Source organism: Astatotilapia calliptera, chromosome 7, assembly GCF_900246225.1.
Source record: "Astatotilapia calliptera chromosome 7, fAstCal1.2, whole genome shotgun sequence".
Taxonomy (NCBI): Eukaryota; Metazoa; Chordata; class Actinopteri; order Cichliformes; family Cichlidae; genus Astatotilapia; species Astatotilapia calliptera.
Genome location: NC_039308.1, coordinates 13509207 through 13537202, shown reverse-complemented (window position 1 = coordinate 13537202; position 27996 = coordinate 13509207). Strand labels below are relative to the sequence as shown.

Genomic DNA, 27996 nt, shown 5'->3' with positions numbered 1-27996 from the left:
TCCTCCTCAGGCTGGCTGTTCACATTTGTGTTCACAAGCTTATCGAAGGTGCTCCATGGGCAGATGAGATGCAGCTTCAAGCCATGTGAAGCCATAAAAGACTTCCTCGACATTGATCCACTTTAGTTTGATTTATTTCCTGGTGGTGAGAGAGTTGTCATGACACCTTGCTGCTCTCGCTGCCACCTCACCAGAGAGGGCAGGTACTATAATGGAGGTGACCCATTACTAACATGCTGCTGTGAGATCACCAACTGCACTGGTGTATATTTAGCGAGCTAGAACCTCTACTGACCTTGGTAACCATAGTAATGCTGTTTGGATATGACAAACTTCATATGGTGGCTTCAGATGTATCAAAGCTTACTTTTATTTACTAAGCCAAAACATGGTTGTACTAATTTGTTATCTTTTAAAACAAGAAGAGAATATCAATTCTCATTAGTATTAGAGCTATATCCTCACTGTTGGTGCTTATTATGTGTGGTTGGGTCACATGTTGATATGACATGTACGAGCCGATTAAAGAATATGCTGGGGGGGGGGAAGCCAGATGCTCTGGCTACATCTTCTAATCAGTGTAAGGAAAAGTGCACTGAATTCAAAGTGCTTCCTTAGTGCTGGCTCAGTGTTGATTAAATCTCTGTAGTCTCTGAGGTTTTCTTGTGACAGAGAGCCATCTACTGAACATTTGATGTCATTAACATGCTGGCTGATGCCTTTTAATTAGCATTATCCACATTTTCTTTTCATTACTGAGGGCATTTGTGTTTATTTTTTTCCATGGCAGCAGAAGTGATGGATTACACCTCTTCAGACAGCCATATCTACACTTGTTTCCAGTATGAGTCATTCTAGTAGAGATATCAGTTTAACCTATTTATAGACTGACCTTAATAGTTGGAAGTCTTTTGCTGGGTTCTGAGACTAATTGAAAATCAATTATTTGTATGCAGATCAACATGGATCACAGGATTTCTTGACCATGGTTTTAGATCCTGTTTCTCATCCCCTGCCTAAATTATAGCCTTTTGCAGTTTTAGTGTACTAAACATGTCATTCTGTCTAGCATCATCAGCTGCTTTGCCATGCAACAGGATATTAAGTGGCTCTGTTGACTGTAGATTCTATTACATTTAGTTTAACAGATGCTCAACCATGCTTCATTAAGTCAGTCGCTAGTGTTTACGGAGACGTTTGAGTCCTAGCTCACAGCTATTGCTAAATTTTAATTAGGTAGTCGACAAAATGTTATAGACCATTAAAAAAGATCAGTAGTTATTTCTTAAAACCATAAATGAGTTCCTTTGACATTGCTTGTTTGTATAGGCCAACAGTCCAAAACAGAAATATATTTACTTCCAGAAAGAAAAGGAAGGCAGCGTATCTAGAAAATTGGGTGTAGTTAAATCCCTTAACTTGAAAAAAAAAAAAAAACGTGAAAATTTTCAAAGTTTTTATGATTCTTAGATTCATTTTTATTTGCACAGTAAGCAGGTTTTTTTTAAATGATGTAAACAAACGCTAGCGGCATCTAGTGGTATCTGTCTACACACTGAACAGTTCAACATACAAGATACGGAAAACAGCTAGTTATTTTGTATTCAAGTACTCTTAGAGTTTATTAATTATTAATCCTTTATTTATCCAGGTAAAAAATCTCATTGAGCTTAAAAATCTCATTTCCAAGAGAGACCTGGCATCATAGCAACAAAAGTCACATACCACATAGGTATATAACATTTAAAACAAATACAATATCCCATACAAACATGTGTAAAATATACAATAACAGCACAGAGTAAGCTGAAATATTTCACAGTGGCTGCTGTAACAGTAGTAATCAATTATGTTAGTCACCAGAACGAGTACTTGCAAAATTCTGAAAATGTAAAAGTATTTCTTTTTTACTGCTATAGGTAGTGTATGTCAAGGCTGCAGTTCTATTGAAAATGAATGGCATACCGTATAATGATTAGTGTGTGTTCTAGTCTTCTAGTCTATGCGTACAGAAGAAAGATGCATACAAGCACATTAAAAACTATTTGTGACAAATAGTTTAGCTGCTGTGATAACTTGGATACGTTGGGTGTGGAATTACTTTGTGTTTCAGTAGAGAAAACTGATTTGCAAAAGTCAATATTCAAACAGTGCCACTGTGCTTTTCAGATCAACGATGGAAATGCCTCCAATTTAGCAAAGTACCTAAAAGATCTGTTTAAGAAATTCAAGGTTACTGAGTTCTAGTTGAACATCCAAGCATTATTCTTCTTATGTTATCCTGACATACATGGTACATTTTGTTTGAGGCAGCTGGGAAGGCCATATGCTAGGTGGGTAAGTTAATGTAACTAATATTAAGCTAATGTTACTAATAGGGTTAAGTTATGTTAGCTTACATTAGCCTTATATTAACCTACTATCATTCAGTCTGTATCGTATCAACAAAATATATGTTATTTTGGTAGCAAATTTAATCAAGAGTAATGTTATTCTTTTACTTATACACGCTATTAACTTTCTTTAACACACAATAACCATAAAGGTCAGTTTTACAGTGTGGAAACACAACAATACTGTTTACTACTGGTTACACTGCAGATTTGATGAGAATACCCAGATGCTGTGCTTCAGTTCTTACTCAGCATTGTTGCAGTAAAGGCAGAACATAATTGGATAATAAGTACCCAAGGGAAGCTGAACAAGCAAATAGGAAATCATTTGAAAAACCAGGTTTTAGCCCAAAGGTTATTGGAAAAAAGATGTTAATCTCGAAAAAAACGTAAGAAGAAAAATATCTCCACATGTCAGCTTTTAAAGGTAAATCAAAGGTTGGTTTAATCAGTGTAGTCCCAAACCATTTAATATAATTTGTCCTCCAAAATGTACAGAAGCTGTTCACTGAATTTCTCAAGGAAATTCTTTGTTATTGGTTATATCATTACCTAACCTTTGTTTCTTCTCTAACAAGTCTTTTTTTTTTTTAATGTGACATCATTTAGATGACAGTCCCAGGAATCAAGTTCCAGCACTGAGCAACTTTAAGCAAGCTGTTGAATTCAGGTCTTTTTAAATAAGGTTTACATATTTGTATTCATATACTGAGAGAAAGGTAAGAGGAAAGTATGCATGGATGGTTAGATGTTCTAAGGCGTTCCCAGGCCAGCTGAGAGATATAATCTCTCCAGCGTGTGCTGGGTCTGCCCCATTGATGCCTCTTGGGCGAGGTGTTCCTCTCCCAAGAGGCATCCTTGTCAGCTGCTCAAACCATTTCAACTGGCTCCTTTCGATGTGGAGGAGCAGCAGCTCTGAGCCCTTCCCAGATGGTTGAACTCCTCACCCCTGTCCGTGATCTCGTTCTTTCGGTCACTGCCCACAGCAGTAGATTGACTGGTAAATTGAGAGCTTCGATTTTACACTTTACCACGACGGACCGGTACAGCATCCGCATCACTGCAGCCGCAGCACCGATCCGTCTGTCGATCTCCCTTCTCCCGTCACTCATGAACAAGACCCCGAGATACTTGAACTCCTCTACTTGGGGCAGGAAATCGTCCCTGAGCTGGAGTGGGCACTTCACCCTTTTCTAGCAGAGGACCAGGACTGTAACCTCTAGTTTGAATTAAGGTAGTATAAATCTATTGGATTTAGCATGTAGAACATATTGCCAACCACATCTGAAAGTGTTTTGTAGCTGTTGTAAAAAATTACAGTTTAAAAGCCGGCCAAGAAAGCCAATGTGATAATTCATGTAACAGTACACTGTCCCTTACAATAGCAGTGAATTAAAATGTTACCCTTGCGCACAAAGTATTGTGAAAAAAGTGAATTTTAATTTTAATTTAAACCTGGCTAATGTCTTGTGTCTGCACATCTGGAAAAATATAAAATAAATAAAAAATAAATATTTGACATTTTAAATAGCCGTACATTTGACCTTTTATACTCTAGATACAGCTTTACACCTCCTTATGTGGCACTTCCTGCTTTCTACGTCTGCAGTTAATGCAGTGTTTGGTGTCATCTGCAGTACCTCTTTGCTCCTCAGACATGTTCGTAGTAATAAAGAATTCATTAGTGTACTGTCTGAATGAGTGAGGTCTCCTTTGCCCTCTATATTTCTCCAGCCAAATCCAGGTTGCACAAAGCATCATCCTACAGCAGCTATCTTTTGCAGTTCCTGTAGCTGACTCATTGCAAACACGTTTTCTGGAAATGTGTTTCTTTTACAGAGTGATGTCAAATTATTCCTAATAACCTCAATCTTTTGTAACTCAGCAACTCATTCACAGATAATTTCCTGTGAGTCATTGACTCATTTCAACTTCTTGGGATCTTGATGGTCTGGCAGTACGAATAATTTTGCTGATGATGAATAATAATTTTCAGGGTGCTTTAAATTGCTCCAGGACACTCTGGGTGCGTCATCCTACTGTACTTCTTTGAGTTTCAGTTTATGGCTCCCTAGCTTAAACACAAGCACTTCATCATTTCTCAGTTTCGCTGCATGTCTCCCTTTAAAAACAAAGCAAAACCAAAAAACATCTTTGCAGTTATTTCTGCGAGTTTGATTTACAGTCCTGCTTCCTGTACATTGACGGAGGCAGACTGGCAGTTAGCGATGCATTTTGTTTCTCTTCTGAAGATGACATCATCCCTGTGCTTGTGTTGACATCGCACGGAGCAGCCTCACATTAGCGTCTGTCAAGGTGACTGCACGTCCAAGACTTGCGTTAAATTTCTGCTCCGTAGCAAGTCACCAGCTTGTGAAGGGGTTGTGGTGGTGGTGGTGGTGGGGCACAAATGTGCATGTGTTTGAAGGAGCAGGAGGCGTGTATTAGGGGAGGGGAGAAGGGGTATTGTCCTGCCTCCATGCCCTCCGCAGGCAACTGAGGATCTCATTTGACAGCTTCAAGGTGGAACGTGGAAAGACCAAAACAAGAGCCGTAGCCCCCCCCCCCCCTTTTTTCCCTTTTTTTTTTTTTTTTTTAAACCCCCTCCCTTTTTTATACGGGGGAGAGAAAACCAATCCGTCTCATCGTCCTGTGGTGGCTGGGTTTGGCTCTTTGTCAGTGCAGGGGGGGGGGTAGTAGACAGGCAGTGTGAATGCATATCATGACCACAATAGAGCAAACGAGCACAGTTCAGCCATGAAAGCCCAGCGGGAGAGGCTGAGAATTCCAGGGCTGACGCTAGAGTGAGTATTTTCCTCCGTTATCCTACCCAGGAGACGGCTCCTCTGAAGTATGTAGCTTGATCCATCTCTGTGTCTTATTTGTTGCTGTCTTTTACTGTTGCTTTATGCTGTTTGCTGTGTTAGCATTAGCAGCAGCAGCACCTGCAGCAGGAAGTCTAAAGCCAGATCTTTAACAGCTAGGTAACAGCAGCTTACATGTGCTCGCGTGTCTGTGTTTATGTTCGTGTTCACAGATTTATGTTATCATGCACGGGCATGTGATGGACAGATACTGTAACGTGCCACGAAAAAGGAGTGCCGCAACTGCACAATATGTTTTACTTGCTGGTGTGACACAAGCAAACAGTGCACACGTAGAAAGCATTCACAGAGCAACACCTATCAAGAGTGTTGAGACGATGTTTGTTAGATGAAGCGTTGAAGGCTGTGTGGTTTAAATGTCAGTTTCCGCTTTTATCACAGCTCTTGTCATTGGTTTGATTTCATACACTTTTTATTTAGGTCAACAAGGCATTTGTTATGGTTCCCTCCATTTGAGGATTTAAAATCTGCATTTCAGGATACATTTTTACAGTGTTAGTTATCCATCAAACTAGACTTTTCTAAAATGTTTGGAATGGAATTTAGCAGATAATGATTGTATAATATATTATGTCATATTTTAAAAATCTCCAAGCAAACATCGCCCACTAATTATATTTGCTGTGATACTCTTGTGATGTCGGGGCATACCAAATTGTGGTTCTGAATAAGGTTGGTGATGATATAATGATATAATTTTTCACATTGGCAGCGAATCCCAACAAAAGTGTTAAACTGAATTTCCTCTCCAGTGTTTCCCAAAGATTTAAACTGTAGTGATGGAAGGTAGACAGGAGTGCATGAAAGGAAGTGCTTTTAAAAAATAAATAATACCTGATATAATTTGTCACAAACACTAGAGAGGCAGATACTGAGTATTAAGTAAGTTCCTCGTTCAATGGATGGATTACAACTCCACTGTTTTGGACTGCAGCTGATAAAAATAGTCGCTGTTCTGCTCTTTCGGTGTAGCAGGTCCAATTCTCTGCTTGGTGCAGGTGCTTGTTAGACCCTGCAGCAGGTCTTCAGACCAAAACAAGGTCTGCTGTTGCAAGCTGCAATCCAGTACAGTTTGAGTACATCGAGACTGTGGGATGACAGACTCAGGTCCTTAATTTTGCTTAACTGCAGCTGGGTGGTTAGTGCACGATGATATCCCTGTGCTGGTGGTGTTTCTGTAACATCGTAATAATGGTGGTCTATGATCAATATTACAGCTGACCAATGACATTGTCTCAGTATTCCGTTAGCATAAGCCAAGATTGTTTGCTAGTGCTATTTATAAAACACACACACACACACACACACACACACACACACACACACACACACACACACACACACACACACACACACACACACACAAAAAACCAATCACTAGCAAGCCAAATTAAGTAATGTAGACTTTTTTCCTTTTTTCCCTACATTGCAAAGCTATTCCAACATGATTGGTCAGTTGCAACTTTGATCCCGATACCAAGATTATTATGATAATGCAGGTACAACAGCAACATGAGGATATCAGATGCAACATGGTTAGCAGTGATGAACTTTCAGAATAAGAGCAAGGGGATTGTCCAGTTGTAAATGGTTATTGTTGTTTTGGACAATTCTATTGTTTTGAAAAATATACAAATAAATAATAAATTCAGACTATATTGTGCAAAAGGCACATATCTGGGAGCTAACTAACTTGGATAATTAATACATGTGTTACTGATTCAAAGTATCTACAGTTCACATGTCGTGGTTCTTGGGCAATATGAATGAAGTCTTAATGGTTGTGATGAAATGATTAGTGGTTTTAAGCTTAGCAGGGAAATGTCACTGTAAAAACCACATGGAGAGTTCTGGTTGTACCAGTCATCAGAAGAGTCTGTCGTAAAACATTCTCACCTTTACAGGACCAAATATTCTGCAGAGCAGACAGTTATGTTGAAAAATGACTCGATACACGAGGCCACATAGACTACAGTAGAGAAAGTGAAAGTCATTCTGTATGGGCTGACCAACAGGAGATTCACCGTCTCTAAAATCAGTTAAGACTGGTTAATCTATAACTGCTTTTATGAGCATTTTAGCGAACGCACATGATTGACATGTTTTGTTTTAGTCTGAATAGTCTACAAGGTCAGACATCCCCAATGTTAAACGAAAACTGGCGAACTAGACAAATGCCTCGGAGACCTGCTGTTCAAACACAACTTAAGTTCATTTGACAGGGATCATTTACTCTTCATGATGCTGCTGTTTTCATCTGGGCATGTGTCTGAGTTGTGGGGGTTTTGTCTTTGTGTGCGTGAGTGTGAGAGAGAGTGATAAAAGACAACTATTCACTAGAGTCCATTTAACTTGCAGCCTCACTCCCAGAAGCTTGAGCCCTACTCCCACTAGCCCTTGCAGTCCGTGCAGCCCACTGCACGCTTTTCATTTCTGGAGGTAAGCAAGAGTTCTTCAACCATGGATGTTTTGTTTTGAAGGGCCTGTTGGTGCATGTTACCTTGTCTTCACCTGTCATATGGCTCAAGCGCGACAACAAAATCATCTGCCATTGAAATGACATTGAAAGGGGAGGACGTGATACTTATATAATGTTGATAATGTCACCCCTTCCCCCATCTTGTCCCTCTCTGTTCTGAGGTTTAGGCTTCTCTTTCATGTGCTAAGTAGGATTTGTGGCATTTGCAATACATCAAAGTTAATTATGGTCTCAATCTGTGTGAATCCCAGGCTTGTTTCATTTAGGATTGAAGAGTATTCAAAACAGTAAAAGCTGGTAATGGTTCAACATCAGGGCTTATTGGTTAGATCTCAAATAGTTTATAATTAGATTTTAAATGATGCGTGTCACTCTGTCCTCTCTCCGTTCTCCACATTATACCTAGCCAGATGCTTTAAAACTGCGATTGTTCATGGGCCAACTATGTGTGCTTCACTTTGAAATGACAGAGTCAGGTTGAAGCCATCTTGCTGGTGAGGTAATGTTTGTATAACTACAGGTGAGCTGATCAGGCAGTCTGCACACATGGCATGAAAGCACTAGATGAGATCTTTGTGTCCTTGTGTCCTCTCTACAGTCTGTGAGTCTGTACAGTTTTAGCGAAAGCAGGTTTTTTTGCCTCCTATATTAAGTTTAGACAAACATTCTGCAGCATATTCTTTCACCATTGGCTCACTTTGAGTGAACAGTCTTAGAGTCAGTTCATTAAACATATATGTTTTACTAATATGAAGAGTGCCACGGTCTTCTGTCAGGTTTATTCAGCCTGAATCTAAAGCACACGTGCCAAGAAAAATGGGTGGAATCAAACTTGGAATGAATTTTTCTGCAGCTCATTCAAAACGCTCAATTCTGAGAATTTTCTGTATCAATGAATAGCATGAAAACACCCACCCATTTCACCTCTGGTCTCCTCTTGTTCCTGCTCAGCTTTCATAGAGAGTCAAGTGGAGCAGGTATTTAAGTGAGTCAGCTCCATACAAGAATGTAGAAAGGTTTTATTTTTATATATATTTATTGACATTTTCAGATTTTATTCATGTGCCAGTGGACATGGTCACAGTTAAGAAGCCAAATCAGAACACTTGTGGTGATCCTATAGGACCATTACATAGCAACACATGTACCATCATAATGTATATCAATATATATATCAACTGTTTTGTTTTTTTTTGTTTTTTGTTTTTGTTTTGTTTTTTGGATCTTTAGCCATCAGAATTGTTGTTGTCTGAAGGACAAGGAAGATGCCTAGCGGATTTACTTTACCAAGTGGATCATCATGCCCTTGCCATATTGGTCCATTTGATTGACATTTATTTTAATTATGTATTTTTTTTATTTTCAGTTGTTACAGACGGGACTGAGGGATAGGACAGGGAAAAAGAAAGAAAGAGAGAGAGGGAGAGAAAGAAAAATAGAGGGGAGAAGAGATGGTGGGAAGGGGAAAGAAAGAAAATGTTTTGTTTCATGTTTTTTGCAATTTCATATTTAGATGGACAGTCGTGACCTGCCTTAGTGCTGATTAAAATGTGATTTTAGGTGCTTTTGAGAAATTAAACCTTTCATTTGCTGACATTTAATAAGAGATGTATAAATTTAAAGGCTGCACAGCAGTGTCTGAATGCGATATTATCTGGCAAGAGTTGCAAAATCTGTCTTTGAATATTAGTCCCAGTATTAGTTGAGCCATGTTCAACTTCTTTGCCTGACAACATAGTTGTTTGCCAGATCTCTGAGTCAGCAACACTGCTGCGTCAACACTGGCCTCAAATCCTTGAGGGCACTGGGGCTTTTCACGCAGTGCTAAAGATGGTGAATCCGGCCTTAAAAGATATTGACTCCATGGTCTGAAAACTGCAGAGTATTTGCTCTTTAAGAGATATGAAGATTTAGACTATATGGTCTAATAAAGTAAAATCAGAGATATTGCTGGTTGAACTGTTAACCCACTGGAACCTGCACTTAATAACATTTGTTTTTTTTTGGTTTAAAGTTACCCTATGGAGTAATTTACCGCCATTAGTGTTAATATGGTCACCATTAGATTAATAGAATCCAACATACAGGCAATTCACACGAGTCAAAGTGTTCTGACTCCTCTAAATCCTCAGTTTCAGGCTGACTTATTCTTAGTCTTGGCTTTTCATGTTCTCAGAGACTGTGACATGCCAAATACAGTGATCTTACAGTGAGCGCTTCTCTTACCTGCTGTTCAGATGTTGCTTTTACAAGGGGCAGCCAATCAAAAGAATTTTAAAATGACTAATTTTAGCCGTTGGATGAACTGACGAGCTTACCCAAGGACCCGCTTTAACATAAACAAAGATAGTTTCCATATTAGTTTTAAACTGAGTAATTCAGTGCTATTATAGAAAGAGTGAAATAGTAATTATAAATATATGGACCTAGAAATGAATACAATAGGTTCCCTTTAATGGTTTTGATTCCTTCTTTTAAGAGCTACTAGAAAAAGAGGCACAGCAACCCTGATTTTTCTACTTGTGATGTCAGCACAAGCAGTGACCTCCCTATTCATGCTGCTCTATGCAAGTTTGACTTTGAACCATCTGAACTGCCATTTCTAATGTGGAACACAGAAACGGAGCAGGGCCATAATTAGAGTGAAGGCTGTCACGCTGGCCTGTAGGGAGAAGGACTGAGCCACTCTGACAGAATACACACACAAACTCAGGTTTTACACGGATAAAAATAACTTCTGATGACGACACAGTCGCCAAAGATTGTGCATGTGAAGTAGCAGTGGTTAGGTGCCAGTCTTTGTTGGTTTTGCATTCCATCTCTCTTCCTTAGCTTTTGAATCCCTTCCAGACAGCATACTTGGCAAGTTATTAGACTCATTGCTCATTGCTTCCTGATGGTCTTCAGGTCTGACCTGGAACTTCCTCAGTGAGGATTGCAGCCTGTCTTTGAACTGCTTTGTTGTCCTGGTTGAAGAATGATATACTATCTTAATCTCACTGGCTGTAGCAAGATTTTATAGTTAGAAATCTAGGTGTAATAATGCTTTACATAACTGAAATAAATAACTAAACAAATATACAAATAGTTAACCAAATAACTTACGCTCTTATTAAACGTGCAATATTTTTGAGACATTATTCAAGTGTCAACTCTGATTTATCAGCAAAAACAGACATGTCCTCTTTATTAAAATGCAAGTTACTCTTAATCAATCTTCTAAGGTACATTAGTCTTTGTGTGCATGTGCTCACATGAGGTTCACATCTTTTTTACAACTTGAAGCTCAGATGAGAAAGGACAGATGTTTTTATGTTGGATTGTGAAAGTGCCATCTTCAGTATACTGACTGTAAACTGTGCATGTGATTGTGGGACTCTTATCGTTGCTCTGGAGCTGTAAAGTGTGTTTTCAGGGCTGAACTCTGCTCTTCCCTGTGTAGAATTATCACTGAATAAAACTACTTTGGGAGAAGCTTTTAATGGTTCCTCTTGTTTGAGATATTGTTTTGTTTGGAGACCTGACAGCTACTTCAGAGAATTTGCCTGCATGCTTTGCACGTTACAGGCTGCGGTGATCAGCTGACCTGAACTCTCACACATACGCGCAGCACTCAGAAGTTACATTCATCACTGAACTGACGGAGCGAATTGTTTGCATGTGAATTCCCAAGTTTAGCTCTGAGATTTTATTTATTTTGCTCGCCTGAAACATCAGACTTATAAAGCTTGCCATTGTTTTTTATTCATATTTTTTTGAACATTGTAAAGTTTGATGATTTCCCAGTATGCATTGTGTTTAGCTACTTATCTTTTTACATAGTAAAAAAAAATGAGTCATAGATCAAAGGTGATGTAGTTAAGGTGAAGCACCAATAAATGAATGAGGTAAGACTGTCTATGGAGCGAAGAATTTATGCAATAGCAGAAGAATCCATTGAGAAGCACAGCGTTTCAATTTCAAATAGGTCCTGCTTAATACTGACCCACCAGACTTTTGGAGGGGTGCCAGTTTGTGAACGTAGCGAATGCCCAGCAGCATCTGCTGATGATGCATTACCCCTCTGTCTCACAACCCCCCTTCACAGGATGTGAAGTGGTAGATGCCTGTTACATGATATGAAGCATGTTGAGCGCAGGGAGGACGGTGAGTGTTTGGGATACGGAACGCAATCGCAGTGAGAAGGGAAAACACAAAGTCAGCTGGTATTAGATGTCATATACCTGCAACAGTCGAGGCTGTCAGCACCTGACCTGGATCACACACACTGTGCCGTTCAGGATCCTCCCTGGATTACTTTTTGTTTGAGGACAGAGGAGGACAACGTGTCCTCCCTGCTAGTGTGTTTATGCCGCAGCTGCCTGCAGATGTGCCTGTGCAGAGGAAGTTTGGACCTAAGGAGAGTACTTGTCAAGACTGCTCCAGAGGTCACCACCTCTTGAACTCTGATAGCCATCGGTTCTGCTCATCAAGTCTTCAGAAGCCTCCTTTACATCTCCCTCTTTGGCATGATTTGGACACAATGTCGGATTCTAGTTTGTGGACAGTTCTGTCCAACTTTAACATGCCACATTTCTTCAGTGGAGCTCGCCTGCGTCGGTCCCAAAGGTAACATCTAAAGATTGAAGAAACTTGCTACTTTTTTTTTGTACTGTGCTGCTTTTTAGTTAGGGTCCTTCAAATAATGTAGTCAGGCTCAGATATGCGTCTTTACGGAGCAAAACGTTTTATTTTCTACCAAATGGATTTACATGCACAGTTTCTGGAGCTTTGAGTGGCAGCAGGGACCGTGTTTACAGTAGTAGGTGTATGAGGCCAACATGAATAAGAAGCTGGGTGTTGCCCTCTTGCCTGTTGTGCGTTATTTGCTTTGTGCAGTTGAATGTGTTGTTGAGGTAGTCTCAGGTTTCCCACATGGATCATTCATATTAATTTACAGTGAGAATGTGACAATTGGGATGGTTGTTTAATTGTTTGCTGTTGATCTTGTTTCAGTATGTGTCCATTGCCAATAAAATGTATTTTATTCTGAAAAATTGTATAAAGTCCAGCTCCAGAAGACATGCTTTGATGTCGGTTATTAGTTGACATGTTAAAGACTGACTGAATTAAAAATGTTTTGCTGGTTTATGGGATTTGGTGTGTGTAGACACTGGTTTATTGCTAAGCCACTTGATCCCTTTTTTCCCCTCATATACAGTATGACATGGCTACAGTACTGGTGAAGCTCATATACTGAAATTTATTTTTAATCCATGTCCTGACCTATTTTGCAGTGCAGAATAGCTTAACATGAGAGACTGGCAGTTTTTCTGGACATCTTGCATTATTCATAAATGTGTTTGTCTTTTTCCCCCCACTGTTCGTGACAAGTTACCCATTTATTCACAAATATTATTAAATAATTAATGTAATGTAGATATTAAGATTTTTATATACCAGTAAATCTTTGACCTGAGATGAGCTGGAATGGATTTCCATTTATATATTTTTTTCATTACTTATAGCATTGGTAATGAGGAAAAAAGGGAAGGAGGATAAAGTAAGCTGTTTTCTGTAATATTTAATTTATGCCAAATTGACATGAGGTACAAAGTAAATTATGTCATAAACCAAATGTGAAAATATATATTTTTAAAAAAGGTGCAGATACAACTGGGATTAGTTTAAAGGAAACAGCTGCCTTCAAAAATGAGCAGCTAGGCTTTTTACCCAAGCAGCAAGTATTTAAATACTATTAATAGAGTGGTGTGTGTCGTATGTCTGACTTTGAATTTGGGTTTGTCAGCACAGAGTTGCAATTTGTGTCATTGCGCTTTGTCAGCTCACCTGACAGCTGTGACAGGGGAGCAAAACTCGCGGAAGTTAAAAAGATTAAACATGGCTTTTTGTTGACATGGGTCAGGATGAGACATTTCAGATTTATCTGGAATCTAAGGAAATCAAAGGGCTTTATCTATTTTTGCCTCTTCCTGTGTCCCGAATAAGTAACCAAGCTGAATTCTAAGAAATTGCTTCTGACAGATTGAAACTACTGTGTGTTTGAGTAATGTAGGTTACTGTAAAAGGAGTCTTAAAAGTAAGGTAAAAATAAAATGAGCTCTGCTGTGAATTCATTTTATGAGCACCCTTGGAAAGTATTTTTAGTGGTTTAAAAGAGAAATTTGTAGTAGTGCTTGTGCGTAATCCAACAATGGTTTGCTGATCCGGACAAGTTTGCATAATACTGAGACTTTTCAAATAGTTATGGATCCATTCCAAGAATCTCACACATCTGCAGTACAGCATAAATACTGGCCTACTTTCTCACTATCATCTTTGCCCAGGGCTTCTTTATCCCCCCCTTTAAAGCTTCACTATACCAACATGATTTCCCCCCCTCACTGTGGCCACAGAGGGGCTTCTACCAAAGCTCAGCTTAACATCAAATGTGATGAAGATGAACTGCATGCTGTCACAAATTGTGGAAGTCTTTTTGTGAAGTAATCCAGGAGCAGTTGTTTAAATCTCTCAATGAGTGGCAGTCAGGAGTCATGAAGGTACAAACACTGGGGTGGGCAATGTGAAGGTGAAACAACAAGAAGCTTGATTGGGCGACAGTGTGGCATTCACTTGGCTGAATGCTCGTAGAGGGTATAAATAGATGTCATTAAATTTGATCCTCTACGAGAACCTGTGTACCAGATATTATTCACTCAGTCCCCATCATGATAAATGATTAATGGAACATGTCCACAGTCATGATTCGCTCTAGAAACCAGAGTAAACAAGGATGACTGGGATTTCAGTCAAAATCGGATTTCCCTTCTGATGTAGGGAGATAAACTTGGATTTTTGAGTGCCAGTGGGGTAGCACTATAACTACAAGACGCTACAAGCAGCTTATGATGCTACACTGCTTTGTTTCCTGTTTTTTGTCAGAGCAGGTGTTTCCTGGGCTTTAAAAGGTGAAGAAGAAAGTTGGCCAAAGGGCATTCAAAATTGTCAATACATCGGCTCTGACTTTGGTTCATGTTATCCTCCATATGAGTTTATGAAACCGGGGAAATTCTTTTAGAGGGGTCGCTTTAATTGAACGTGTTTTCCGCTGTGATAGAAAACTATTACATTTGGAACATCTGTGTTTTACGAGGCACATAATATTGAAGTTGAAATAAATTGCGTATACATTGGTGCTTCAAGGGATATCCAAAAGGGGGGGAAAAAAAGAACATTTGCAGCGCTGTTTTAAACAACTTCCTGTGAGGTTGCTGCATGCCCCTGCATCTATGATTTCAGCTTTGATGCTACTCTGCTAAATGTGCTAACAGTGCTGAAAGTATTGTAAACAACAGGATGGAAGCCAGTTAGCTGGAGGAAGAAAAAAAACAAACCAAAACAGAAACCACTTTTATGACACATCATTCCCTACCAGCACAACATATGAATAGACATTGAAACTATGATGGCTGTTATATTCAGGTAAAAACTGCTACCTGTGGTGTTTCTGTGGTGTCAATAAAATGTAAAACTGTATCCAAGCATGTGAGTGAGCAAGCATATTAATGTAACTATGTAGCTGACTGTTTTTTTTGCACTTGAAAAGAGAGAAAATATGTTAACATTGTAATAACGATATCTTGCCAGGTCTGGTTAATTCAATTGGCAATGAAGTCAGTGCTACAATGTAGCAAAATGTTGGTTAATGTGGCTACAACAGCATTATTAAAATAGAAACACTGTAGCCAAAACTGCTACGCTTTTAAATTGAAATAAATGAATATTATTAACTTAGATTGTGACTATAACAGATGGCTTTAAAAAGAGTGACCCTTTGTGCACCAATCTTACTGTGATACACCCACAGGTACAACTGAAGGTTCTTATCTACATCTGATACTATGATGTCACCGTGTTTCTTACCAGCCACCTACCCACAATGACCTTTGTACCTTTTATTCACCTTGATAAAAGCAACATATTATTTTAACATGGCATCTAATTTGTGCCCATAAACTTGTGCCTGATATATTCAGATGTTGTTTGGTAACTACCGAGCAGCACCTGAGCATTGTGGAAGACACATAAATTAGTTATTTTTAAGTATATATCAGTTTGAGTGCTTTAAATGTTTATTTCTTTAAAGGAAGAAGGCTCCTGTGCGTTCTTTCAGTACTTTTTCTTTCAGTTGCTTAAGTCTGCCCAAAGTTAATCTGGGAAAATCATGTCCCATCAAGTCCAACTACTTCATTTAGCACTGAGCCTCTTTAAAGAAATGTAAAGTTAGTGGAAGATATTGTAGCAACCTCAGGAGGCATCTGCAAAGTGAGCACAAAAAGATTAATGGGACTATAAATGCTGGAATGAATTTAGTGGTGATTTGTTGTGTTTATTGTAGCTGTACAGTTAGATTACAATTTCTGTGGATGTGTGGCGTAGTTTCCAGTGTTTGTTTGAGTGACAGCATTGTTTAGATAGCAGTAACCAACATTTGGACTGCAGTTAATCACCTGCAGTCTGTGTGCATCTTCAGTGGCTGTTAAATGTTGAATACAGAAGCATTCCCATAACCATGTGGATTGGTTTTATAAATCTACAATGCTTTGATACATTAGTCATTTATACAGATTTTTGTAGGAACTTTACAGTACATGGTAACTGTAATGGTGTAATTGTAACCAAGCAGTTGTGAGAGCCTGATAGTGAAGACTAAATGACAGTTTATTGTTGGTAAATCTAGCTCCCAGTACTATAATTTAACATTTACAGCGTTGCTCTCAAGTCGTAGTGGAGTTTTGTAATTGTCACTTTTTGGGCTGCAAAAATCACTCACACTTAAAAAAAAAACAAAACACCTTCCAGTACAGGACTATGTTGCTGCTGGACAGCATTTCTAAGCCACATTACATTTTGTTATAAGGTATAAATATGGCCGTATCATCCTTAGCAGCGTTTCTGAAATCGTGTCTTTTGAGAGGACAGAGCATTGAGAGCTTATTGCAGCACATCAGCTGTGATAAAAGTTTCTTGTTTCTCTTTGCTGTTGCCGGTGTGACATTGAGAGCTCTGCAGTGGCACCTCTTTGAGTGGGTCTGCAGCGGTGTTAACGTAATCATGAAGGACGCCTGCTCACGCTGCACCACTCCATTGCAATTTGATCAATCTGTGCATTCACTGCAACACACAGGATGACACTGACTTCTCTCTGTAGCTCCAACATGTATGGCTGTTTCCTCTACTGCAGCAAAGTACTTCACAACATTTCCATGCCAGTTGTCTTATTTCTCCCTCAAAACATTTTCTCTCCTTCAGTAAAGAAAAAAATGGAGGAGAAATGTGTTTGTAGGAAAATATGAAATAACATTTGAAAATTCAGTTGGAAATGGTTCACATCTCTGAGGAGGTTATGTAACAGGGTGTCATTGAATGTCTGACCTTGAAGTGAATTCATGTTCTTCAGGCATTATGTGTTTCCACTGACAGCCTCTAATTTGAAATTATAAACCCAGCACGAACTTCATTGAACAGTGAAGGTACTTTTATACTGAAATATTTCATTTTTCCCTCAAGGTTAAAAGCTGCCCTTCCTTTGAGTCACATGGTATTGGTCACAGTGGCTCCTCATGAGTCATAGTCCTGTATTAAATTGACCAACAAATATGGAAATATTATGAAGGCTGTGCAAAGAACCTGCTTTTTGTTGACTGAAAGATGATTTTATTGTTAAAGGTGTCTCTTATTTTAATGGCTGTTGGCTCGAGGACTGTAGCCTCCCTGTGGAGTATATTATGTTGACGGCAAGCTTTGGCTTTGTAATTGATCTTTATGGCAGAAATACATGGCAAATACATTTATTTTTGAATAAGTGGAATGGATGTGTAGATTGATAGTAAAGTCAGACCTTTGGTGTCTGCAGGTACACTTTCAAGACAGTTTTAAGAATATTTTTTCCAAAAATATTGGTGACATTTAGGGTTTGTATACCATCTACATATCCCTTTCAGACCTGGATCAATTTCCTCATGTTTCGAACTAAGAAGAGAAAATGTTTTGCAGAACAAAACTGATAGTATCACATATGTTCAACTAGAGCTGGGCGATATAAGATTTTTTCATATCACGATATGTTTTTTCATTTCAGGCGATAACGATATATATCACGATATAAGCCAAATAACTATATTTGTGAGATTTAAATGTGCCGTTGCTCACAAGTAAAATGTGAAATAATCAGCAGCTTGTTTTGATTTAAATATTTATTTCCCATAATAAGTTCAACAGGGTAGATGTACTTAAGGAACATGAGACTTTTTCAGATAAATAAAGGCAAATATTGCAAACTACACAAAAGGCAGCCACTAAAGCGTTTAAGTTTCAAAATAGAACAAACGAAACAGACTAAATTGTCAATTCCACTTAGAAACAAAATATTAATTCTAAAAATAAATCTTAGTTTGTTTTACAGAAGAACAGACAAAATTGACTAACTTTTGTCAATATCAAATAAACTGAAAACTCAAAGGAAATTCTCAATCTCTCCTTGTTGTATAGCTGAGCTTTTCAAACAGTTTTAACAGTTACTTTAGTCTGACAAAAGCCGAATGACGAATTAGCGCTTCCAGTCAGAGATTGAGCATGCACCGCTTTATTGTATTTCCAGACTTGCTTTCGGCACAATTTACATTGCACGCTACTCTGTTTTTTGTCAGACTTGAAATAGCCGAAATACCTTCACACTACGGAACTTCTATGGCTCTTCCGTTCGACAATCTCTCCGGCGTTGGAACCATCATCTGTTTTCTCTTCAGTAACCTTTGGTCACGCTCGGTTGATTTTTCTCTAGTCAGCACACTCATTTCCTCCATTACCCGGGCGGCACAGCGGCTTGGCACTTGTGCTTTACGTAACAAAATCACGTGACGTGACTCTTCTTCTTCCTCTTCTTCCTCTTCCTCTTCCTCTTCCTCCTCGAGCGGTGAGGCCTATCGCAATAGTTACATTTTTCTATCCAGAAAAAGTTATTTCACAATACATATCGTTCTATGTTCAACGTTGCAAGAAAGAATTTTTGTTGTTTGTTGCTGACCTGTCTTAGCTCACTATTCTTGGCTGCTCTTCATATTTATACTTATCAAATCAAAATTTCAAAGCTTCATGCTGTGGGGTTTGCCTTCTTAGCTGGCAAAGAATTGATTCTAATTGCTATTGGATTCTTGCTTATATTCAAGCATTTCAAAATATTTAGTAACAGGTAAATTTTACTATTCAGTGTTTAATTATTCACATGCTGGATTCTGCAAGTCTGCAGTAAGTTTGTTTCAGAATCAGTATAATACCGCTAACATGCAGCCTTCATCATCTCTGTGTCTCTCAGCTCTCCTCGGCTAAATTCCAAACAATTAGAGTTAATTATAAGTAGTTATCTTAGGTATTTACTCACTGTCAGCCCCTTGTTGGCAAATCAAACTGGAAGTTCAAAATCTGAGTCAACACACTGACCTCTCGTGAAATAAAGAGTTCATGTTCTGTTTCACAAAGCTTGCTTCTCATGTCAGTGTACAAGATGGTGTGATGAAAGGCTCTTTGTGTAGTATCAAGTGAATAGTGCATCTCATATTGATTGAACAATCCTAGCACAATATTCATGCTGAAGTCCATGTATCAGTCGAGCTAACAAACAAAAGCGAGATGCTCGTGTCAGTGGTGAGGTCAGGATTTTGTTGATTACATTTCAAAACTACCTGCCTAAGGCTCTGAAGCATGCACTGTTATCTTTTAAATAACCCATAACCCTTTTTTATGTTATACCTCTATTTTCTGCTTCATCTGTCTTGTCAGTTTTACAGCCATGATTTTTCCTGACTAATATGGCTCTGTGGTTTCACAGCTGCAGAACGAGCAACAGAAAAAGCCTGATAGGAAGTGGCCAGCCTTCAGGTTTACCACGACCCCATTCCCCTCTCTCATCTCTCACAGGTAAATGCATGTCTGGCACATCTCCTAATGTATGAATGCTGTGGAACGGCCCCATTGCTGGAAACATATGCACTGGGTTCATAGAAGAGGAGCCATTAATACAATATGTTCTCCAACAGGAATGCAGTCTATTGTGTAACGCACAAAAAAAGGTTGAAGAACAACACAGGAAAGTTCATAGTACAGTCTGTGCACCAACAGATAATCTGTATCCACAGGATGCACTTTCTGGTACCCTCATACAGAAAAATCTGGTTAATCAGCACTGGGTACTGCTAACTGACTCTAAACCAAGATGAAGAACTTTTACTTAAAAAAAAAAATAAAACACTGAAAAATACAGATTTTTATGTTGCGCACTTTATTGTCTGTGTCAGGTCTGTCCTGTCATGTTTGGGTAACAGTTTAACAGCACAGTGGCAAATTAAATGCAGTGATTATTTTGTGTGAGGAAGTGGTGGCCTGCAGACAGGAAATGCACAGGATTGGGGAGGGGGGGGCAGCCCTCATTTACCATAGGGCGTTTTATTTCCTGCCATTGGTCAGGAAAAACAGAGTCTCAGTGTTTGGTCTGTATTTCAAGCTTACGAGAAAGCCCAGGCTCTAAAGATGGATTCAGACCCAGAAAGCACCTGTGTTCCTGCTAATGAAAGTATCCAGCTTTGGGATTACTTAACACTGTGGCTCAGACGTAGCATTAGTTCAAAAGGTAAGAAAAACACATTTTCAGTGCTGTCAGATAGCTAAGTGCATTGACATATATCCTGGTTATGTTAAATAATAAGATGGGTTTCTACAGAAATGTAATATTTTTCTATTTAGTGAAGTGTAGGAGAACAGATTTCTGTTCATGATCATGAATTTGTTCATAAAAGAAAAACTCAGACCATATTTTGTTCCTTTTGCAGAATATTGATTAAAAAAAAGCCACTTTAAACTGTACTTTAAGGAACTGTGATTAAAGCACTTAAATATGTAACATTCATGGCTTTCTATTATTCAGTGGCTCCATCGTTGTTCCTCGATAGGGAAAAGGCCCGTGTGTGTCAGCACATGAGGTGGTCGCATTGTGTTTAATTAGCTAGTTAGTCCCTGTCTTTGTGAAGAATGTTATTATGTCTGATTAATACGACACCATGGCTTTGTTTCTACATTATGTGTGTAGAAACGCAACTCCTTTCTTTAACATTATATAGATGATAAAAACAAGTAAGTCATGCGTATAATTTACAAATTAGTTTCTTTTTTTCTAAAGCAGGCAGACATTTATAGACCCAGTTTAAAAAGGAAAAAGAACTTGTGCATATGAGGAGTCGTATACAAAGCTCTCTTCTAAAGGCAATATTAACTAACTTACATTTAATTAATTTAATACGGGAGTGAATGACTGCTATAGAATCTGAGAGGGGAAACAAAAGAGAATACATTTAGCCCATATATACAGTTGCATACATTGAATAATATTGTTTTTTCAGATGTTTTCTAAAAGTAAATAACAGTGTTGGAATTCTAAATTCACTAAAATTTCACTTTGTCTAAAGCATTTTGTGCGACTCACTCACTGAATTAGTTTTAATTCACTAAGCGCAGAGAACAATGCATTATTAATAGATGATGCAATGTTTTCAGCTCAGTGTAAACATGTATAGATAATATAGATATTATATCTTTTGTTTAAAAAATAATAATAATATAAAATACGTGACAAATGTGATGAACTCTGTATCCCTATTTTATCCAGTATTGCCACAAATACTGCTTTTACAGCCTCCAGCTTGACAGAGCAAGCGTGTTTTAAATGGTAGAAAAGAGATTAAGTCATATAATCTCTTTTCTACCAACGTGGTGTGGAGTCATCTCGGTCTTGGTTTCTTTTGAGAACTCTCCAACATTTGACAGATTTGTTTATGTTGATTTAGAGATGAAATATTTAGTTTGGAAACTGGTTCAGCACATCAACAGGAGAAAATATCAACTTTTTTTAAAGAATCAGCAGTCCAGCTTCTTCAATATGAAAATGTTCTTTTTTGTGGCTATAACATATGTCCTCAGAATTTTGAGTGTTGGAAAAATCAATAAAATTATCTAAACATTGATAGATATCAGGAAAGCAATGGTTGTTTGCGCCTTAATCTATTTTCACTGAACTTTCTGTCATCCACCTAATTTTTGAACGACTTATTGAACTCTTATTAAACTCCCAGCTGTCATAGGGTAAGCGGTAGCGTATATCCTAGCCAGGTTACTGGTTCATAATGGAGCTTACACCGAGAGACAGATGGTTTCACATCGACACACATGACAAATTTAGAATTACCAGTTAACCCAATATGTATGTCTTTGGACTCTGGGAGGAAGCTTGAGTATCCAAAAGGAATCTAGAGACACACAGGGAGAACATCCAAACTCCAAACAAGACCTGATGCAACGATGCTGATGACTTAACTTTCCGTACAGTTTTGTGTATTGCAATTCATTTTTATCTTTTAAGGAATTCTGTTTCAGACATCCGTATTGTCTTGTTCATGTTTTTTGGCTCGCTTTTCATTTCCCTCTATAAAAGCACTGTGTCCTCTTTTCTCTTTTTCCCCCTTGTAGGAACAAGCCCACAAGACAGTCCTAGAAACTTCTCTCCTAGTGCCTCTGCTCATTTCTCGTTTGCACGAAGGTAACCTGACCAATTATTTTTTTCCCGTCGTAAACAAATCAGTAAGTAAAGCTCATCGTGAGACAGATGCAAATTCTTTAAAAACAGATGTGAAGTCATTGAGTCATTAAAGAAGTCTTTTCTAAGCCAGCATATGTGTAAATATTCAGCTGCTCAGGTCTGTTTATACTTACAAATTCAGCATCAGGAACATTTATTTTACACCATTTGTCAACACGATATCATATAATTCTGTATTTCTCTATCCACAGTCATTGCCACAGAGCAGACAGGTAAACTCGTGTTAGGCTTCGATTTTTTGTGAAATATTTATTACCCCACATCTGTCTGAAGTACACTTTATCATTCACATGTCCTTCATTAGTGTGCCTCACAGTAAAGGGGACACATTATGTTCTTACCTTAAGTCTAAGTGCCAGATATACATATTAAATAAGGCTAAAATTTGCCAAAGTAAACAAATGCAAACAGAATCCCAGAGAGCCAAAAAGTCAGATCGAATGCTACTTGTTTTTTCCTACTTTGCAACCAGCTGTGTTTTCTCTCCCAAAACATTCTTTTGAGTTGTCCTTATTTTTCCATATTTTTACAAATAGCCAGTGTTGCAAGGATGACGCTACAGTCATTTGGCAACAGTGGAGTAACTTTTTACTTGCTGTGTAACTTTTGGTATTTTTTTAGTAGGCGTTTTCCATCTCAGCTGGCTCGGGTACCAGGCCGATCTACTTGGTCTTAAATGGTTGTTAGGAGAAGAGAGAGAAGATGACACATGGTTCTAATTAATGTGGATCAGTTTTTTAATTAATGTTTGCTGTCAAGAGGATGAGGTGCTGCTCACAAGCACCAAGTGTTGGCCAGTGACAAGAAAGTGGACTTTCAAATTGGTCAACAAAGGGGCGGCAGGCCAAGATGTATATGAGCAGTATAATTTACTTAAAACTGTAAATCATGCAGAGGTGGCGCTCCACTCTATTGGAGCGCCACACTAACAAAGCAGAGCTGAAATGAGTATAATATGTCCCCTTTAACTCTGAGCCTTTGTTGTACTTCATTTTAACCAATAGTTTTAGTTACATTCACAAACTCTGTTTCTGTATTTTCTGCTTTTTTGTACAGTGTCAAGTAACTAACAGGATTATTTTTTAACAAGAGAAAGCTCAACATTTATCTCCAAACTTAGGATCATTGGAGATGTAGACATTATCTTAAATGTTTAAACCCAGAATTTGTGTCTTCGGGGAGATGAGCATGTTTGGAAAAAGAACTTGTCTTTGTCCCAAGAGAAATTCGTCATACTTGCTGATGTATTTAAACCCATATGTTGTCATTGATGGCGTGCATCTGTTTGTCATTGGTGTTGTGTTGCAGGACTGATGGTCGTCGCTGGTCACTGGCCTCCCTTCCCTCCTCTGGATATGGAACCAACACACCGAGCTCCACTGTCTCTGTAAGCATCGCCCACTCATGATGTCAGTGTAAATATTTCATAAACAGAATCACAGATATGTGTGACATAGAATTGAACCTAGAGCCAGACCCGGTTTAAATAGATTTTAAAAGATTCAAATGTTTAAAACGGTCATAAAGCTGTGTCATCATTGCTGCCTGTGTAAAACAGGCACGAGGCAATCCCCCGCAATTCCTAATGATAAAACATTATGGTGATGAGGGTAAATCACAAGAAAGAACAAAGTAAAACAGTTTCAGAAATTTTTTCTCTTAGTCTTTACTCAAGTTTTTACATGTGGCTCAGTGACAACATGTCTGAACTGCATTTGGAGAGCCTTTATGTCTAGTTTTTCTTACATTTATAAGAGTATAAATGTTAAACTGTTCCCATATGTCAGCATTATCCTGTACAGGAAGCCGAGCTTTGACTACTGTACAATACGTGTGTATACAATAACACTCATTTACAGGAATTACAATGTGCCGGGGGACTGAAAATGACCTGCACTAATGCTATGTTTTTGTTTTGTGTGGCGTTTGGTCACCTAGTGCTTTTCCTGCTATTCAGATGCTCTTTGGAAGGCACACACATAGTTTCAGCAGATACAGCGTGTGTCAGCCTGTATTAGAAACAATAAGGCTTTTGGTGTGCGCCAAGGGTTGGGCTCAATTTCCTTAATATATTATAATCCACGTGTTATTTTATTATTGCCATTAGTGCTGAATAATTTGCGCATTACATGGCTCAGTGTTTTAAAGGTTTACTTTTTCATTATGTGATTTCTCAGAGCAGCGTTGTTGACCATGGTGCACATGATTGTTGAGGATAGTTACGTTGATAAAACATGCTTACTTACTTACTTTCTTGACAACAGTTACTTCGGTCTCATACGCTCATATTTGTTGGTTATGCGCAGTCTTAACCTATGTTAGCATTTTTTCACTTCTTATAGTGGTTAAGCTAACAGTCTCCCAACAGCAGTCGCATATATAACACACAGACAGAAGATCTACAGGGGAAAACATTTAAAAGAAACCACAAAGACAGCCCACTACAAAAATTTTTTTTTTTTTTTTTTTCCCCCCACTAAGGAAAATTTATTTTTCTTTTTCTTTTCATGTTGAATGTATATTTGTTTCATTTCCAGTCATCCTGTTCATCACAGGAGAAGCTGCATCAGCTGCCCTTCCAACCTACGCCTGATGAACTGCACTTCCTCTCCAAACACTTCTGCACTGAGAGTATCTCGGGGGATGAATGCCGCAGAGCGACGGCAATGCGACCCCGGTCACGCAGTCTCAGGTATTAATGTACTTCTGCGAATATTTTCTCTCAGATGTACGTGGCATTGGTGGGACTGAACCAGTGATTTTATTCAGAGGTTTTTTTCTTTTCCTTTTTCAGCCCTGGAAGATCTCCGTCCTGTTACGATCACGAAATTATAATGATGAATCACGTCTACAAGGAGCGGTTTCCTAAAGTGAGGACCCACAAGACTTTACAGTTCTGTTTGACCACAAATTATCTGCATTATCAAACTTGCTCCGTCGCTTCTTTCTGCAGGCCACAGCTCAGATGGAGGAAAGGATTCAGGAGATCATCCGCAGCAACTCTCCTGAGACCGTCCTCCCCTTGGCAGATGGCGTGCTTGGCTTTGCCCATCACCAGATAATTGAACTGGCCCGCGACTGCCTGGAAAAGAGTCGGCTGGGACTCATCACCTCCAGCTACTTCTGCGAACTCACCGACAAGCTGGAGAGGCTTGTACAAGAGGTGAGAACATCTGCAGAAATCAAGTAGATGTTTCCTCATGACAGTTCAGCAATAAACATGTTTTTACCGTAACATTAGAGTTGCACTGCAAACATTTTGTTTTCTTCTTCTGTTGATGTAGTCCACAGAGAGGTCAGAAAGCGAGGAGGTAAACTTCATCAGAGAGCTGGTAAAGAAGATCCTTATAGTGATAGCCCGACCTGCTCGGCTGCTGGAATGTCTGGTATGTTTATGGCCTTATTTTTTTTCTGCCTAAGTCTAAAATGTGCTGATGGGTGCTTGTCTTGAATATTTTATATGAAGTGACTGCCACTGTTTAAATGCACAAAATAATTTAACAAAAAAACCCAAGAAAAGATGGAGATGGTTCATAATGAGCACTTCATCTGGATGGGTAATTTGTCTGAATGTTTGATAATTGTGTGTGTTGCTACATCTGGTTTCTTTGCTATGTAAGGTTATTTCAAATGACTCTGGAGTCAGCAGCTCAAATCTATCAGTCTAAAAAATATTCTATAAAAGTTCTATACGTTTCCATTATTCAGGTAACACTTTCTGCAATTCATCTAAGTGTCTGTCGTATTACAGAATCAAAGAGAGGTTAAAGTGGCTAAAATCAGAATTAAATTTAAAGCTGTTATGACTTACTTCAGCCGAATAGTACCTACCTCATACCTGATGGCAAGCTGACAAACACGGAGTAATTTAGCAGCCAAAGAAATATCTCAAAGGAGAAAGTAGAGACCACAACAAGCCTAAAGAAAGTAAATTCTGGACTAACCTATACTTAGAGAAACCTTTCCCTCACATTATAATGTTGCTCAGGCTGCTTGAGAAACTTCTTTGCTTATAGGTTTGCCATGGCGATCTAAAAAGTGAAAGTTCAACTTCTACTTCCTCTAAGCTGAAAATAAAGCGTAAATAAGTATGTTTTCCTTCACTCAATAGAGCTCCTACTTGATCTCAAACTACAAGATCAGGAATTTGTTTACTGTTTACTTGTTTATTTAAAGTTGTTCATAGCAATATATAGGAAAGTGTTTTGCTGTCTCTTCAGGAGTTTGACCCAGAGGAATTTTACCACCTTCTGGAAGCTGCTGAAGGACACGCTAAAGAAGGCCAGGGCATCAAAACAGACATCCCTCGTTACATCATCAGCCAGCTGGGACTCACACGAGATCCTCTTGAAGGTACACGAAGGACTTCATCATCATCATCATCATTGTTGTTATTCCTAATACCATTAATACATTTAAATGCTACATGTAATATAGAGTAAATATATATTTACATAAAGAATGTAAGTACAGCACCTAATTAAAACAGATTATTTTGCATTTAATGTCAGAAACAAAAAACAGAAAAAGTTTAAGTGTAATGTTAAATGTTATCTCCAATCATCGATCATACTATGATATGTAGTATCCTGTATAACCGCAGTAAAGTTGTATTATTAGAATATATCCTTTTATTATTATTATTATCATCATACTATTATTACATCAGGAGAGCAAAGGAGTAAAGAGAGCACAGGATAATTTGTCAGGGTAAGGCTGTAAAGCAGGATTTGGCAGTTTGTTTTCCCAAGAGGCCAAATGAGAAACTGGGACTGTTGTGGAGGGGCACAACAATATGCTGAACACCGTTCTGCTCAGTATTCATTTCATAAGAGCACTTTGAGGTGACTGCTGTTGTGATTTGGCTCTGTATAAATAAAGCAGAGTTGAATTAAATAAGCTTCTTGGTGCAGCCCTCCACAGCAGTCCCTTTTTCATGGTTCCCTTTTGAAAATGAATGGCCCACTCCTGCTCTAAAGGAACGCTGGAACTGAATTGTGGAGGGAAGTTAAAGACAAAGATACTCTTGACGAATGTCCTGTACCAAACAGATCGTCTTTCTAATGACCCTCTGTCTCTCCAGACTCTGTAACCAGCAACATTCATTATGACTAATTAGAAAAGAATGGCCTCCCCACAGACCTTATACAGATCTACACAGGCGGGCTCATCAGCCAGTCTCTCCATTTATTTCCCCCGAGTGTCTCCCGTGTTTCGTTTGCCCAGCACCTCGTGTGCCGGAAGCAAACCTACGAGGAAGGACAGATGTTAAATAGTACTGAAAATGTGTTTACAAGCTCTCCAGGGACGAGACAAACAGCACACATGGACTTTGCCATGGCTGCACAGACGAACATGCACTGAAAAAGATGCAAGGTGGTTTTTAATGAGCAGTTGTTCTGGGGTGGTGATTTTCAAAATGAGCGTAAGATGTGCATTTGTGATGCCAGTTTTGATTTCCGCCTCATTTGTCCTCAATTCAGCTTATATTGAAGTCAGCACCTCAAACCTAATAGGTGAATAAAAGCTGAAGTCTGCTGTTTTTGTTTTGTTTAA

The 27996-nt window shown here is 38.7% G+C and overlaps 1 protein-coding gene across 13 annotated transcripts in view; it reads left to right on the top strand.

Annotated features, from left to right (window-relative positions):
* The window catches only part of mast4 (microtubule associated serine/threonine kinase family member 4), a 95234-nt gene that overhangs the window by 48794 nt on the left and 18444 nt on the right, over nt 1–27996 (top strand). For 4 of the 13 annotated variants that reach the window (XM_026173202.1, XM_026173198.1, XM_026173204.1 and 1 more), the window contains 10 exons: nt 7637–7717; nt 19624–19712; nt 22311–22380; nt 22632–22652; nt 23749–23827; nt 24978–25132; nt 25235–25310; nt 25394–25603; nt 25725–25826; nt 26661–26793. In XM_026173202.1, the coding sequence (XP_026028987.1) occupies nt 7637–7717; nt 19624–19712; nt 22311–22380; nt 22632–22652; nt 23749–23827; nt 24978–25132; nt 25235–25310; nt 25394–25603; nt 25725–25826; nt 26661–26793 (1016 nt within the window). The other 9 variants (XM_026173201.1, XM_026173210.1, XM_026173209.1 and 6 more) reach the window with 8 other exon arrangements.